The sequence below is a fragment of the Centropristis striata genome, chromosome 6 (genome assembly GCF_030273125.1).
Source record: "Centropristis striata isolate RG_2023a ecotype Rhode Island chromosome 6, C.striata_1.0, whole genome shotgun sequence".
Taxonomy (NCBI): domain Eukaryota; kingdom Metazoa; phylum Chordata; class Actinopteri; order Perciformes; family Serranidae; genus Centropristis; species Centropristis striata.
The window spans coordinates 36,468,400-36,482,926 of NC_081522.1; the positions used below are offsets into that span (position 1 = coordinate 36,468,400).

Consider the following 14,527-nt stretch of genomic DNA (forward strand, 5'->3'; position numbering starts at 1 on the left):
AAAAGACACAGGATTACCAAAAAAGACACAAAATGACAGAAAAAAACGAAATTACTTAAAAAAAAACCCAAAATGACCAAAGAAAAAAACAAAAGTGTCTCTAAAAATGTCAGAAAAGACCTTAAAAATGTTTAAATAGAATTTAATTCATATTAAACAGTGACTTTAGATTGTATTTGTTATAAAGGGTCAAAGAAAATATGTATTCAATGCTCTTGGATTTTTGCTATGAGCTGCACCATGTTGATGAGAATCATCCTCCTGCTGTTTCATTCTCTCGTCTGTTGTACTGATCTGAAGTCTCTTTCTAATTTTGCTTCCTTGAACCTGCAGACAGCAGCAGGCTTTACCTCGAGATGACGCCATGGAGACTCTGAGCCAGAGGAACCGCTACCTGGAGGAGAGACTCCACTCCCTGGAGAGCCAGACCTCCAGAGAGCCTCAGTCCAGACCTTCTGTAAGTCCTCAGCAGCATGCAAAATGATTAGACCACCTTTTCCTTCAATTTCTTGTTCATTTTAATGCCTGGTACAACTAAAGGTCCATTTTATTTGGACAAATCTAATGATAACAACAAAAATAGCTCTGTAGAGTTTAATTTAAGAGCTGATATCTAGACTTTTTCCATGGTTTTCTTGATAATTACCAAAATCATTTTCAATTATGGTATTATGAAAATGATACCATAATCTGCCTTTTTTTTATTTTTAATATGCTTCACAAATGTATTAGACCACCGGTCATAAAAACATAAATATTTTAGAAATCTTTCAAAAGCTTGTTCAAAACTAAAATGTTGTAAAATTGTTATTTATTTGGCAAATAACAAACTGAATTCATATTTTTATAGCCATATTTCAGCCGAAATCAGAATTAATCAACGACTAAAACTCATTTTTCTGTTCAGGAATGCAACTAAATAACTAGAATTAAGAAATAATAATTTGCTTTACTATTTTTAGTTTTTTTTAAATAGCTCTGTAGAGTTTAATTTAAGTGCTGATATCTAGACATTTCCCAATGTTTTATTGATAATGATTTTGGTTATTATCAAGAAAACCATGTAAAATGTCTAGATATACACTTAAATTAAACTCTTATCAGCTATTTTTGTTGTTATCATTATATTTGTCCAAACAAATGTACCTTTAGTTGCACCAGGCATTAAATGAACAAGAATTTGAAGAAAACAATGGTGGTCTAATATTTTTTTCTATGACTACAGATCCCTCTCAGCAGCAAAGTAACATAAAAGTGTGCAATTAATCAGTTTTACTTTTAGATTTTATGATATATGCATACAATTGCATGTATGTTCTTACATATGTTTAATTTTATATATATAAATACCATATATATGGCTTCTTAAAATAGTCCATGCAACATCATAGTCACATTTGCAGCATGCAAAACATGCAAACGTGCAGGATTCTGTCAGAAATATCCCGATAATTCACATAGTAATGAAAAATACATGCAGGTACAAAGAACGCTGGAACCTTTTTTTAATGATGTTGTTCATCACGTAAAAGGTTTTTGATTTCAAACCTCTAAAATTAGGTTTTATTTTCTTTTGATAAAAGCCAGAAATAAGAAAACACCTCAAGCCATGAAACACAAAGCATTATGGTTATACAGTCATGGAAAAAAATATTGGACCACCTTTTTTCTTCAATTTCTTGTTCGTTTTAATGCCTGGTACACCTAAAGGTAAAATATAATGATAACAACCAAAGTCAAGAGCTGATATCTAGCCATTTTTCATGGTTTCCTTGATAATGATTTTGGTTATTATCAATAAAACCATGGAAAATGTCCAGATATCAGCTCTTAAATTAAACTCTTTTGAGGTATTTTTGTTGTTATCATTATATTTGTCCAAACAAATGTACCTTTAGTTGTTCCAGGCATTAAAATGAACAAGAAATTGAAGAAAGCAATGGTCTAATATTTTTTTCTATGACTATATGTTGGAGGGGCTGTGGGGGAATTTGGGGAATTATGCAGCAGATTTTTGGACAGCAAGTCCCATTTACATATACAGCTCTATATATTGGGGACCGGCCAGGAGAAACAACAGGAAATGACAGATAACTTCTAAAGAAAAACTATCTGTAGCAAGAAAAAAAGCAATCATCATTCGTCAATGGTTACAAACTGATCCAACTGCAGGAGACAATTGGCCAGAAATCATCAGTTTTACGAGTTGGAAAGACTGATTTTCCTTCTGAGAGTGAAAAAGATTTATATATCATCAAATGGGCAAAACCAACTTTATATTGGAAGGAATAAAAGACGTTGCTGGTGGTTTTTCGCCTCCCCATTGTTAAGGTTGTTGCTTCTCTTCTCTCTTCTCTTTTTTGTGGTTTAATAACTGATACACAGCCATGGAAAAATTTTTTTAGACCACCTTTGTTTTCTTCACTTTCATTTTAATGCCTGGTACAACTAAAGGTACATTTTGTTTGGACAAACATAATAAATTCAATTAAATTAAAACATGTGTTGGTGACTCGCCTCCCCATCCCCACAGCCCCTCCAACATATAGTCATAGAAAAAATTATTAGACCATTGCTTTCTTCAATTTCTTGTCCATTTTGATGCCTGGTACAACTAAATGTATATTTGCTTGGACAAATATAATGATAACAACAAAAATACCTCAAAAGAGTTTAATGTAAAAGCTGATATCTAGACATTTAACATGGTTTTATTGATAAAAACCAAAATCATTATCAAGGAAACCATGAAAAATGGCTAGATATCAGCTTTTGACTTTGGTTGTTATCATTATATTTTACCATTATATTACCTTTAGTTGTACCAGGCATTAAAATGAACAAGAAATTGAAGAAATCAAGGGTGGTCTAATAATTTTTTCTACGACTGTATAAATCTTTTTCACTCTCAGAAGGAAAATCAGACTTTCCAACTCATAAAACTGATGATTTCTGGCCAATTGTCTCCTGCAGTTGGATCAGTTTGTAACCATTGACGAATGATGCTTTTTTTCTTGCTACAGATAGTTTTTTTTTTTTTTAGAAGATATCTGTCATTTCCTGTTGTTTCTCCTGGCCGGTCCCCAACATATAGAGCTGTATCTGTCAATGGGATTTGCTGTCCAAAAATCTGCTGCATAACTCTCCAAATACTTTCCCAAAACAGATATAACTTTGGGCAGCTTCAAAACATGTGGTAATTATTAGACCATTGCTTTCTTCAATTTCTTGTTCATTTTAATGCCTGGTACAACTAAAGGTACATTTGTTTGGACAAATATAATGATAACAACAAAAATAGCTGATAAGAGTTTAATTTAAGAGCTGATATCTAGACATTTAACATGTTTTTTTCTGTCTTTTTTGGTCATTTTGTGTCTTTTTTTAAATATAATTTTGTGGTCAATTTGTGTCTATTTTGGTCATTTTGTTTCCTTTTTTGGTCATTTTGTTTCTTTTTTGGGCAATTTTGTGTCTTTTTGGGGTCATTTTGTTTCTTTTTTGGTCAATTTGTGTCTTTTTGTGTTCATTTTTTGTCATTTTGTGGTCAATTTGTACTAAAGGGACATGGTGAAAATAAAAAAAAACTTTGGTATCTCGTGAGCACGAGAAACATTTCTCGTGAGCACGAGATGCATATTGCATGCGCGCATGGTGTCTGTAAGAACACCCTCTGCATTTCAGCTTGTTTCTGTATGAAAATGACATTACAGGAGTTAGTTCGGCTATATTTTGACCTGGGGCTTCATTATAAGGACATTGCTGCTTTACTTGAAAAAAAAAACGACAGTTGTTTTCCCGAGATAACGATATAATTAATTTGAGATCTTGAGAAAACAAAACAATAGTGTAGTCCAGACGCGTAGCCAGTAATGTAATGTATTTGTAACCCGGCCCGTGTGGGAGGAGCCTCTCCACACCCTGGGACTCTGCGTTGTGTTGTTTATGATGATGGAGGGCGGAGGAGGGACCAGTCGGACACGGTGGTCGTTATATTGCGGCTCGGACCGCGTCGTGCTTTATTTCTCACAACTGCTGGCAGCTCAACCTTAAACAGTACCAGTAAACACTGGCGTGAGGCAACAGAAAGATTAAAGGCTTGTGTTGTGTCCTTAATGGTTTCCACAGTAACTGGTTGCCATAGGTAAGCTCTCCCAACAGAGCTTTATAAAGGCTGTACACAATACAACAGTAAAGACAAAACATGCGTATCGGCTCTCTTGCACGGCACAATAAATCATTTTATTGCACAAAGTGCCGACTACAGATGAACCCAATCAGTAGGCTCGATAAAGTGTTAACGTACAGCATAACATACACCTGCATCAGACAGAAAATTATCATATTAACGGCGATTGTTGTTTCAGTACCATGGACAGCTCACGCGTAACAGAAACTGCGCAGATCATAGCCATAGGCTCCTCCCACACGGGCCGGGTTACAAATACATCACATTACTGGCTACGCGTCTGGACTACACTATTGTTTTGTTTTCTCAAGATCTCAAATTAATTATATCGTTATCTTGGGAAAACAACTGTCGTTTTTTTTCAAGTAAAGCAGCAATGTCCTTATAATGAAGCCCCAGGTCAAAATATAGCCGAACTAACTCCTGTAATGTCATTTTCATACAGAAACAAGCTGAAATGCAGAGGGTGTTCTTACAGACACCATGCGCGCATGCAATATGCATCTCATGCTCACGAGAAAATATCTCGTGCTCACGAGAAAAGTATCTCGTGAACACAAGAAATGTTTCTCGTGCTCACGAGATACCAAAGTTTTTTTTTTATTTTCACCATGTCCCTTTAGGGGCTCCGTAAATTTGAGTCCTTTTTTACTTGCACAGAAACATCGCTGTGCTTCACAGAACTTTGTAGTTTTCGTGCTGCGACTTTTACCGCAGGATACTATGTGTTTATTCACAGAACTCGCGTGATACAAGCCAGAGTAAACAATCATTAACGTTATCGAGTGTGGCTAGAATAACAACCACTGCTGCTTTGTACCTGTTGTGGCCAGCCAAGATACGCTGCAAAACACAACACAACACCATCATTTGTGGGTTAACAATCATCCGGAGGTAAAACTCAGCTCAGTGAATTTTATCGCCTTTTCCAGGAACGACATCTGGAGAGCTGCGGGTAAAACAGCACTGCAGTGAAATATACCCAAAGTAAACTGAAGCTAATAAAGGGATCAAAAGGGTGCAGAATTAACTGCAACATGATGGTGATACATAAAAAGTCTGATTTAATGCTTTGTCTGGTTGCTCTGCTAGACGACGGGCAAACAAGTTTTAAAATACGTGTTTTCTGAACGAGTTCAGGACGATTAGAGCTCCTTAACTAACTGATGGAGATTTGTTCTTTCACTCTTCAAAATGCCACAAGCACACAAATCCTCAATTAGAAGAAGTGATTAACTTTCTTTTATTTATTCAATTTTTATTATTTTAATATTATCATATTTTAATCTGTTTTACTCTGTACTTATCTTAAACTTTAATACTTTTAAAATTAAATAATGTGCAATAATTAAATAATTAAATACATATAAAAAAATTAAATCTACATAAATAATCTTTTTTTTTTTTACAAAAATAATATAAATATCATTATATTTATTAGCACTAAAGCACTCTAGTTGTGTTTTTGATAATGCAGGTAAACTGTGTTTCTGATTAAGCCAACAGTGTCCAATTACAGAAGAGGATTAGGGCCAGGTAGGAGAAAAATTACCCAAAAAAATGCACAAAATGACCAAAAAATACACAAAATGACAGAAAAAATCTAAATTACTTAAAAAAGAAACAAAAGACCAAAAAAGACACAAAATTACCAAAAAAAGACACAAAATTACTAAAAAAGACACACAGTTATTTAAAAAAGACACAGAATTACCAAAAAAAGACACAAAATTACTTAAAAAAGACACAAAATGACCAAAAAAAGTAATTAGAGGGACCTTCCACACACAACACGGTAAAGTGCCATTCATATAAAACTCACATTAAACTTTCATATCAAGGTGGGGGCCACAAAATATCGTTACGAGGGCCGCAATTGTGAGTTTGAGACCCATGTTTTAGTATGCTTTTTAGTATGCTTTGTCTGGTGGCTCTGCAAGACGACAGGCAAACAAGTTTTAAAATACGTGTTTTCTGAATGAGTTCAGGACGATTAGAGCTCCTTAATTAACTGATGGAGATTTGTCCTCTCACTCTTTAAAATGTCATAAACACACAAATCCTCAATTACAAGAAGTGATTCAGTTTCTTTAATGCATAAGAACCCAGACCCAGTTATCCTTAAAGGTAAATTATGGGATTACACAACAGATTTTTGATTGAGAATTTATTTGAACACAAAATAAAAGATGAACATTTAAAAACAAACGAACAACAATAAATACAAGACAACAACACAAATGAAACAACAAGATTCAACACTTATTTGTGTTCAAAAGGAGTCAAAGCTTATTATTATTATCTCACCCCTTCTCCCTATGTTAATTTACTATATTCAGTTATATAACAATAATATTTATATATATGTATGTATAACACATAGTAATGTAGTTTATAAACTCATTATTACCATTATTAATACACATAAGTCCAAGTGGACCACATAGAACACATTTATGATTATTTTTTAAAACTGCTACCCCTAAGTGTCAAAGATCTGTGATGTGACATATATATGTTACATTGGGCATTTATGGTATTTATGTTTGTGATATTTCTTATTTTTAAATGAAACTTAAATAAACTAGACACATTTCCTGCTTACAAATTTTCCTTTTTCTCTGCATCTCCACAACATTTATCAAAAGTGTGACATTAATAGTGCTGTTTAACAATAAATTATTTTTCAGATTTCTTTTTAAGTACCAAAATATTAATAAATCAATATAAGTAACACTGGCTTATTTGATAGCTTCTCAACAAGCTACTGTAGCTGCAGAACACTGAAAAACAGACTTCTGTACTTGAGAAAACATACATGAACATTACCAGAACATTCAAAATGTTTGTGACACCCGTCTCACCGTGGGTTCTTATTGGTTAATAAATATAACTAATCTGTTTCATCAACATAAATATATGTGTCATGAACAGTAAGTAGTCTGTTTGAGTGGAGTAAGAGATGAGAGAATGATCTTTTCCATCTTTTAAAAAAATATTTTTTAAATAAACCTTTGGACCTAATGCACTCTGGAGCTATTGGAAATATTTGGATCACACAAGTCAGAAATAATCTTTATTTCATGCACAAAATGACCCAAAAAAGACAGAAAATGACAGAAGAAGACACAAAATGACCCAAAAAATACACAAAATTATTTAAAAGACAGAATTACCAATAAAGACACAAAATTATTTTAAAAAAGACACAAAATGACCTAAAAAAAACTAAATTACTTAAAAGACACAAAATGACAGAAAAAAATCACAGATTTACCAAAAAAGACACAAAACGATTTTAAAAAAGACACAAAATTACCCAAAAAAGACACAAAATTACAACAAAAAAAGACAAAAAATTATTAAAAAAGACAAAATTATTTAAAAAAAAGACACAATTACCAAAACAAGACTCAAAATTACCACAAAAAATAAAATTAAAGGGACCTTCCACACACAACACGGTAAAGTGCCATTCATATAAAACTCACATTAAACTTTCTAATCAAGGTGGGGGCCACAAAATATTGTCACGAATTGTGAGTTTGAGACCCATGTTTTAGTACTTTATTTATGTATAAATGAGGTTTTGAAGGCTTAATTTTCGGTTTCCATATGAAAACCTTCCATTAACTTCCATTAACTCCAGGTTCTTCTCGAGGCAGGCCACAGTTCATGTCACAACATGTAGAGAACAAGACATTTTCACCTCTCTGTATGACGTGTCTGCTCTATTTTAAGGCGCCGAAGATGCTTCTCCTTTATCTCTCTGTTCATCATTCTTTACTCTCTTCCTTTATGTTTCTGCTTCTCCACTGGATTTAATCTGATTCATTGCCTGTGAAGGTAAAAAGCTCCTCCTCCGGGGCTTTGAGAGGGATTTCATCTGTCACTTTTGATGTTTGGGACGGCTCCGGCCCAGAAACTAGAGCGCCTCCTGCTGAGTCCGGAGATGCAGAACGTGAGCGATTGATTCCTGATGTTGCAGAAATCACAGCAGGAGATAAAACAGACACAGACAGCGATCATGTTAAAGCAGACGAGACAGGAGAGGATTTATTAGAAGGTACGCAGGACGGCCCTGAAGGCTCCGAGGCCGACACGGCTGAAGAAACGCAGACCACTAAAGGAAGTGAGCCAGAACCAGAGGATCCAGGATCAGTTCTATCATCCTGTGGGGCTGAAACGGTGAATAAAGAGGACGCTGGGGAACGGGATGATCTAGATCCTGATGATGATGATGTGAGAATCACTGAAGATAAGCCAGGGGAAGCTGAGGATCAGCCCGAGCTGGAAGATGAAGCAGCTGAGACTACAAAGGAGGAGAATAATCCGGAGCAGTCGTTCTCAGCAGAACCACATGTGGACTCCGGCTCCACGGCCAGCGAACACCCGGACAGGTTTATCAGTAGAAGCGGGGACCATGGTGTACGGAAACGAGAGAGAAACAGATCTCAGAGATACCTGAAGGTACTCCAGGCTGATAGTAGAGCTGATAGCAGTAGATGTGGCAGAGTGCTAACAGTCAGTGGCTTGGTAGTGAACAGAAGGTTTCCCTGGTTGTGTGTAGGTAGAGACAGTCACGTGACCCAAACACAAAGCTGGTTTTACACCAAACAAAAAGCTGTTCTCCTCTCCCTCAGAGCTTCTGTTTCCAAAGTTTCACTCCTTTCTCCACAGCAGTGTCACCCATCACCCATCTGTCCATGTTTGAATCATTTTCATGTCTTTTGGTTTTTTTTTTTGTCTTTTTGTGTCATTTTTTAGTTTTTTGTGTCTTTCTTTTTGTCATTTTGTGTCTTTTTTTTAGTCATTTTGTCTTTTTGGTCATTTTGTGTCTTTTTTTTGTCATTTTGTGTCCTTTTTTTAGTCATTTTCTATTTTTTGGTCATTTTGTGTCTTTTTTGGTCATTTTGTGTCTTTTTGTGTTTTTTTTTTAGTCATTTTGTCTTTTTTGGTAATTTTGTGTCTTTTTTGGTCATTTTGTGTCTTTTTTTTAGTCATTTTGTCTTTTTTGGTCATTTTTTCTTTTTTTAGTCGTTTTGTGTCTTTTTTTAGTCATTTTGTGTCTTTTCGTGTCTTTTTTGGTCTTTTTGTGTTATTTTTTTTGTCATTTTGTGTCATTTATGTCTTTTCGTGTCTTTTTTTGTCATTTTGTGTCTTTTTTTTGGTCATTTTGTGTATTTTTTTTAGTCCTTTAGTCCAACATAAAATGTGATTTTGAATCTTTTTTTACTTTCAAATCACTATATCAATAAAAAATGTAAAATGTTGCAAATGTGAACAAAGGTGTCAAATCTAACATATAAGAGGGTTCCATCCAGTTCTATCATTTTATACTAAATATATTTGAGCTTGTCTCCAGTTTTACTTGGTATATCATCATCAAACTGAAACTGGCCTCATGGAGTTTACAGCCAGAACTTTAGAGGTAAATTTACAGTAGGGCTCCACGCTGCTTTGTTTTCTAGTCTGGATGTCAAGAAGAAGTCTGGATTTGGAGCTTTTGGAGACTCCAGAGGGTTAAAGTTATTTGCCGAGGCTTATTTTGTGTCTTTTTTATCTTCCTGTAGACTTCAGGACGAGGCACTGGAACCCCCTCACAGAGAGATCAGGAGCTCCAAAAAGAAAACCTGAAGCTGGCGTCTGAGAACCTGGAGATGCGCTTCAAGCTGGAGCAGGCCGAAATAGATTTACCAAGACTCAAGGTACAAATCACCTCATAACCAAGCTTTGATTCTGCTGCTGGTTGTAAGTTGTAAGTCGTGTTTAAGGAACATTTTTATATTTCAGGGAATGTGCTTATCTACTTGAAAGAAACACAGCTTTTTTTGCTGTAATTAAAAGTGGTTTTACAAACTTTAAAACAACAATTTAAAAACAAGTACAATGTTGATTTAGGTAGGAACAAGTGTTTTATGGCAAATAGTGTTTTTATATGTTGTTTTTTTTTTTTTTGTCTTTTCACAGAATCAGGTGGCGGATCTGAAGGAGATGTGCAGTGCGCTGAAAAAGGGAAAATCAGAGGTGGACAAAAAGCTGACACACATACGTGGAGTAAGTTCCCCTAAACCAGGGGTCTCAAACTAAAAATTACCTGGGGGCCGCTGGAGGCAGTATCAAAATGACCGAAAAAAGACACAAAATTACTAAAAAAAACACAAAATGAAAAAAAAAGAAAACTAAATTACCGTACTTAAAAAGACAGAAAATGACAAAAAAAGAAACTAAATTACTTAAAAAATAAACAAAATGACCAAAAAGAGACACAGAATTACCAAAAAAGACACAAAATTATTTTAAAAAGACACAAAATTATTAAAAAAGAGAATTTGACAATTTTTGACAAAAAAAGACATGACTTTTTTTTGAGAGGGTAATTTTTGGACATGCCATAATATTGTGTTTTTCTGTAATTTCTGGCCATATTATACTCTAATATGTATCAACAGAATACAATTTTTCCACTTCTAGCATTTTAAGGCATTTAAAAATTTGACCATTTTTGACAAAATACACTATGCACATTGTTCTGCTTCTCTCCTGGTGACAGCTCGCCTTGTCAGTGACCTGTCAATCAAAGGTAGCCACGCCCCAAATCATACTATTCTTTATCTTCTATTTTCTTCTAAATGGGGCCATTATTAGAACTATTGAAATCAAACTGTCTTGAAGAAGTTTTTTTTACTAGCGATTGAGACCATAATGTTGTCCTAAAAAACATTTCTGAGGTAATAAATCAAGTGAGAAGTTTTCTCATTTTGTATTGAAATGAATGGACCGAAATGCTTCTGTAGCCACCGTCAGCGCCCCCTGCTGGAATGTTCTGGTGGAATGCAGCTTAAGGCACTTCCTGGTTTGCCTCCCTGCTCAGACCAGGAGGTTACCACCTGGATTCTACTAAGAATCAAATAGCAAACACTGAAGTGGAGAGCAGCAAATCTGTTGAGGTTTTTCTTTCTAAAAGTTCTCTGTAATGTGTTCCTCATCAGGCCGGTCAGAGCGGCAAAACGGTCCCTGAGCTGGAGAAGACCATCGGTCTGATGAAGAAGGTGGTGGAGCGCGTTCAGAGGGAAAACGAGACGCTGAAGAAATCAAACGCTCCTGCAAACCAACACAAGGTTTCTGCCTTGGAGCAAGAAAATGAAAAACTGAAGGTTGTTGACCACATGGTGTCATACGTTTATTCATTTATCTTTTCTGTTGTTGCAGCCGATGTTAAATATATTTTTTCTGTCCAGGCTGACTATGAGAAACTGAAGAGTGACGGTGAAGCTGAGCTGAACTCCAAGCTGGAAGCTAAAACCAAAGGGCTGGAGAAGATCGTGATGGAGAATGAACGGCTGCGCAAGGAGATCAAAAGGGTGAGTACATGACTATGTGTCCAGTTTGTTCCACAATAAATACAGAAAAACATCATAATATTAAATATTTTCTGTATTAATTGAGTATAATAGGGTAGGAAATGGCAGAAAAACACCATATTATTGGATGTCCAAAAATGACCCCCTTAAAATAAAGTCATACTATAATATGTTGGGTTTTTTGTCAAAAATGGTCGAATTAAAAAATTCCTAAAAATGGTGCAATTATGGTGAGTATATGGCTGTATGTTCAGTTTGTTCCACAACAAATAAAGAAAAACATCATAATGTTGAATATATTCTGTATAAATAGAGCATAATATGGTAGGAATTGACAGAAAAATGTCAAAAATGACCCCCCTCAAAAAAAGTCATATAATATAACTGTTGATTTTTGTCAAAAATGGTCAAATTTCAAAATGCCTAAAAATAAATAAAAAAATGTCCAAATATGGTCTTGATACATGTAGTACTAGTATACGTGCAAAAATATACCATATTATGGCATGTCCAAAAATGACTTTAAAAAGACACAAAATGACCAAAAAAAGACACAGAATTACCAAAAAAGACACAAAATGATTTGAAAAAAAGACACAAAATGATTTGAAAAAAAGACACAAAATGACACAAAAAAGACACAAAATGAACAAAAAATACACAAAATTACAAAAAAGAATACAAAATGACCCAAAAAATTACATAAAATTACTAAAAAAAGACACAAAATTATTTAAAAAAGAGAAAAAAATTACAAAAAAAGACACAGAATGACCAAAATAATACACAAAATTAACAAAAAAAGACACAAAATTATCAAAATAATACACAAAATTAACTAAAAAAGACACAAAATTACCAAAATAATACACAAAATTAACAAAAAAAGACACAAAATTAACAAAAAAAGACACATTATTGAAAAAAGTCAAAATTATTAAAAAAGACACAAAATAACCAAAAAGACACAGAATTACCAAAAAAGACACAAAATGACCCAAAAAAAGACACAAAATTACTAAAAAAAAGGGGACCTTCCACACACAACACAGTAAAGTGCCATTCATATAAAACTCACATTAAAATTTCATATCAAGGTGAGGGCCACAAAATATCATCACGAGGGCCGTGAGTTTGAGACCCATGTTTTATAACAAGGATTTGTCATTTTGAACTGTAAACTCTCAGTGTACAGCATGTTTTCATGTCTGTCTGTTTGGTGTGGTTGCAGGAAATGGAAGCTGCCGAGAGGCTGAGAGTGACCAGGGCCAGTCTGGAGGTGACCAACCAGAAGCTGGAGGCGGAGCTGGAAGAGACCAAGCAGAGACTGAGAGCGGCGCTCTCCAAACCCATCGCAGACGGAGCCGACAGCAAGACCTGGAAGGCTTCTGTCATAACCAGGTCAGATAACGGTTTCTCTTTCCACTCCATTCAGCACATTGTGGGTCTTCACAACAAATCCAAAAGACTTCAAACATATAAATTAACTTGTTAACTTGTTACACCGACATGCATCAGCAGTAAAAATGAGCACTGTTTCTGACAGCATTAATGAAGAACCCAGTTTCCACATTAGTTTCTAGTGTTTACTCCAGACACTGTCCTGAGTTTCCCTTTCACACATGCAGCATATTACAGTAGATCATTAGTGTCAGACATTTTATCTACTGTTAATACTCCACTTGGTGTACACTGTAAAAAGTTATTCTCAAGAAGTGTACTGTGTTATTTTACAGGGTTGTTCAAGTGCAAATGACATAAAAAATTTTAATTACTTTTATTACAAATATTAACCCTAAAAAGCAAGGTGAGAGTTGTAAATGTATAAAATAATAATAACGTTATATATATATATATATATATATATATATATATATATATATATATATATATATGGCCTCTGGAGGCAATATCAAAATGACCAAAAAAAGACACAAAACTATTTAAAAAAAGATACAAAATGACCAAAAAAGACACAAAATGACCAAAAAAAGACACAAATTACCAAAAAAAAGACACAAAATTACCAAAAAAAAATACACAAAATGACAAAAAAGACACAAAATGACCAAAAAAGACACAAAATTATTTTTAAAAAGACACAAAATTACAAAAAAGACACAAAATGACAAAAAAAGACACAAAATGGCAGAAAGAAGAGACAAAATGGCAGAAAAAACCTAAATTACTTGAGTTTGAGACCCATGCCGTACACTATATCTTTCTTTTTCCGTAGAATAGTGTTTTTTTTTAATAAAGTGCAGAAACAACGTAAGTTAAAACAAGGTTAAAGAGCAATGTTTTATACAAATGAGTTTATAGTTTCATGTCATTGCCATCATAGAAACATCTCCAACACACCCTCTGGCTGTGGATTCTCCTGTCAGCTAATCATGACAGTGAATTAGAACATTAGTAGGCGAGCTGTCAGGACTCTGTCTCCTTTAACTGATCCAGACGTTAATGTCTCCTCTGGGTACCGTCCAGGTATGTTCAAGTATTTTACAGATAAGCTTTGGAGCTGAAAACCTTGACCTCGTGTCCTCCAGCCAGTCGGTCCAGGCTGCTGGTACAGTGTACAGCAGGGGTCTCAAACTCGCGGCCCGTGGGCCAATTGTGGCCCTCGTGACAATATTTTGTGGCCCCCACCTTGATATGAAAGTTTAATGTGACTTTTATATGAATGGCACTTTATTGTGTTGTGTGTGGAAGGTCCCCTTAATTACTTTTTTTGGTAAGTTTGTGTCTTTTTTTTTTATTATTTTGTGTCTTTTTTAATAATTTTGTGTCTTTTTGGTAATTCTGTGTCTTATTTTTTTGTAAATTTGTGTCTTATTTTTTAGTAAATTTGTGTCTTTTTTTGATAATTTTGTCTTTTTTAGTAATTTTGTGTCTTTTTTGTGTCTTATTTTTTAGTAAATTTGTGTCTTTTTTTGATAATTTTGTCTTTTTTAGTAGTTTTGTGTCTTTTTTG

The 14,527-nt window shown here is 34.4% G+C and overlaps 1 protein-coding gene across 3 annotated transcripts in view; it reads left to right on the forward strand.

Annotated features, from left to right (window-relative positions):
• Positions 1-14,527, forward strand: part of cep290 (centrosomal protein 290) — a 93,487-nt gene that overhangs the window by 73,534 nt on the left and 5,426 nt on the right. For all 3 annotated transcript variants that reach the window (XM_059336110.1, XM_059336111.1, XM_059336112.1), the window contains 6 exons: positions 334-457; positions 9,763-9,897; positions 10,160-10,246; positions 11,182-11,346; positions 11,431-11,553; positions 12,785-12,954. In XM_059336110.1, coding sequence (XP_059192093.1) covers positions 334-457; positions 9,763-9,897; positions 10,160-10,246; positions 11,182-11,346; positions 11,431-11,553; positions 12,785-12,954 — 804 coding nt within the window. The remainder of the gene's footprint in view (positions 1-333; positions 458-9,762; positions 9,898-10,159; positions 10,247-11,181; positions 11,347-11,430; positions 11,554-12,784; positions 12,955-14,527) is intronic.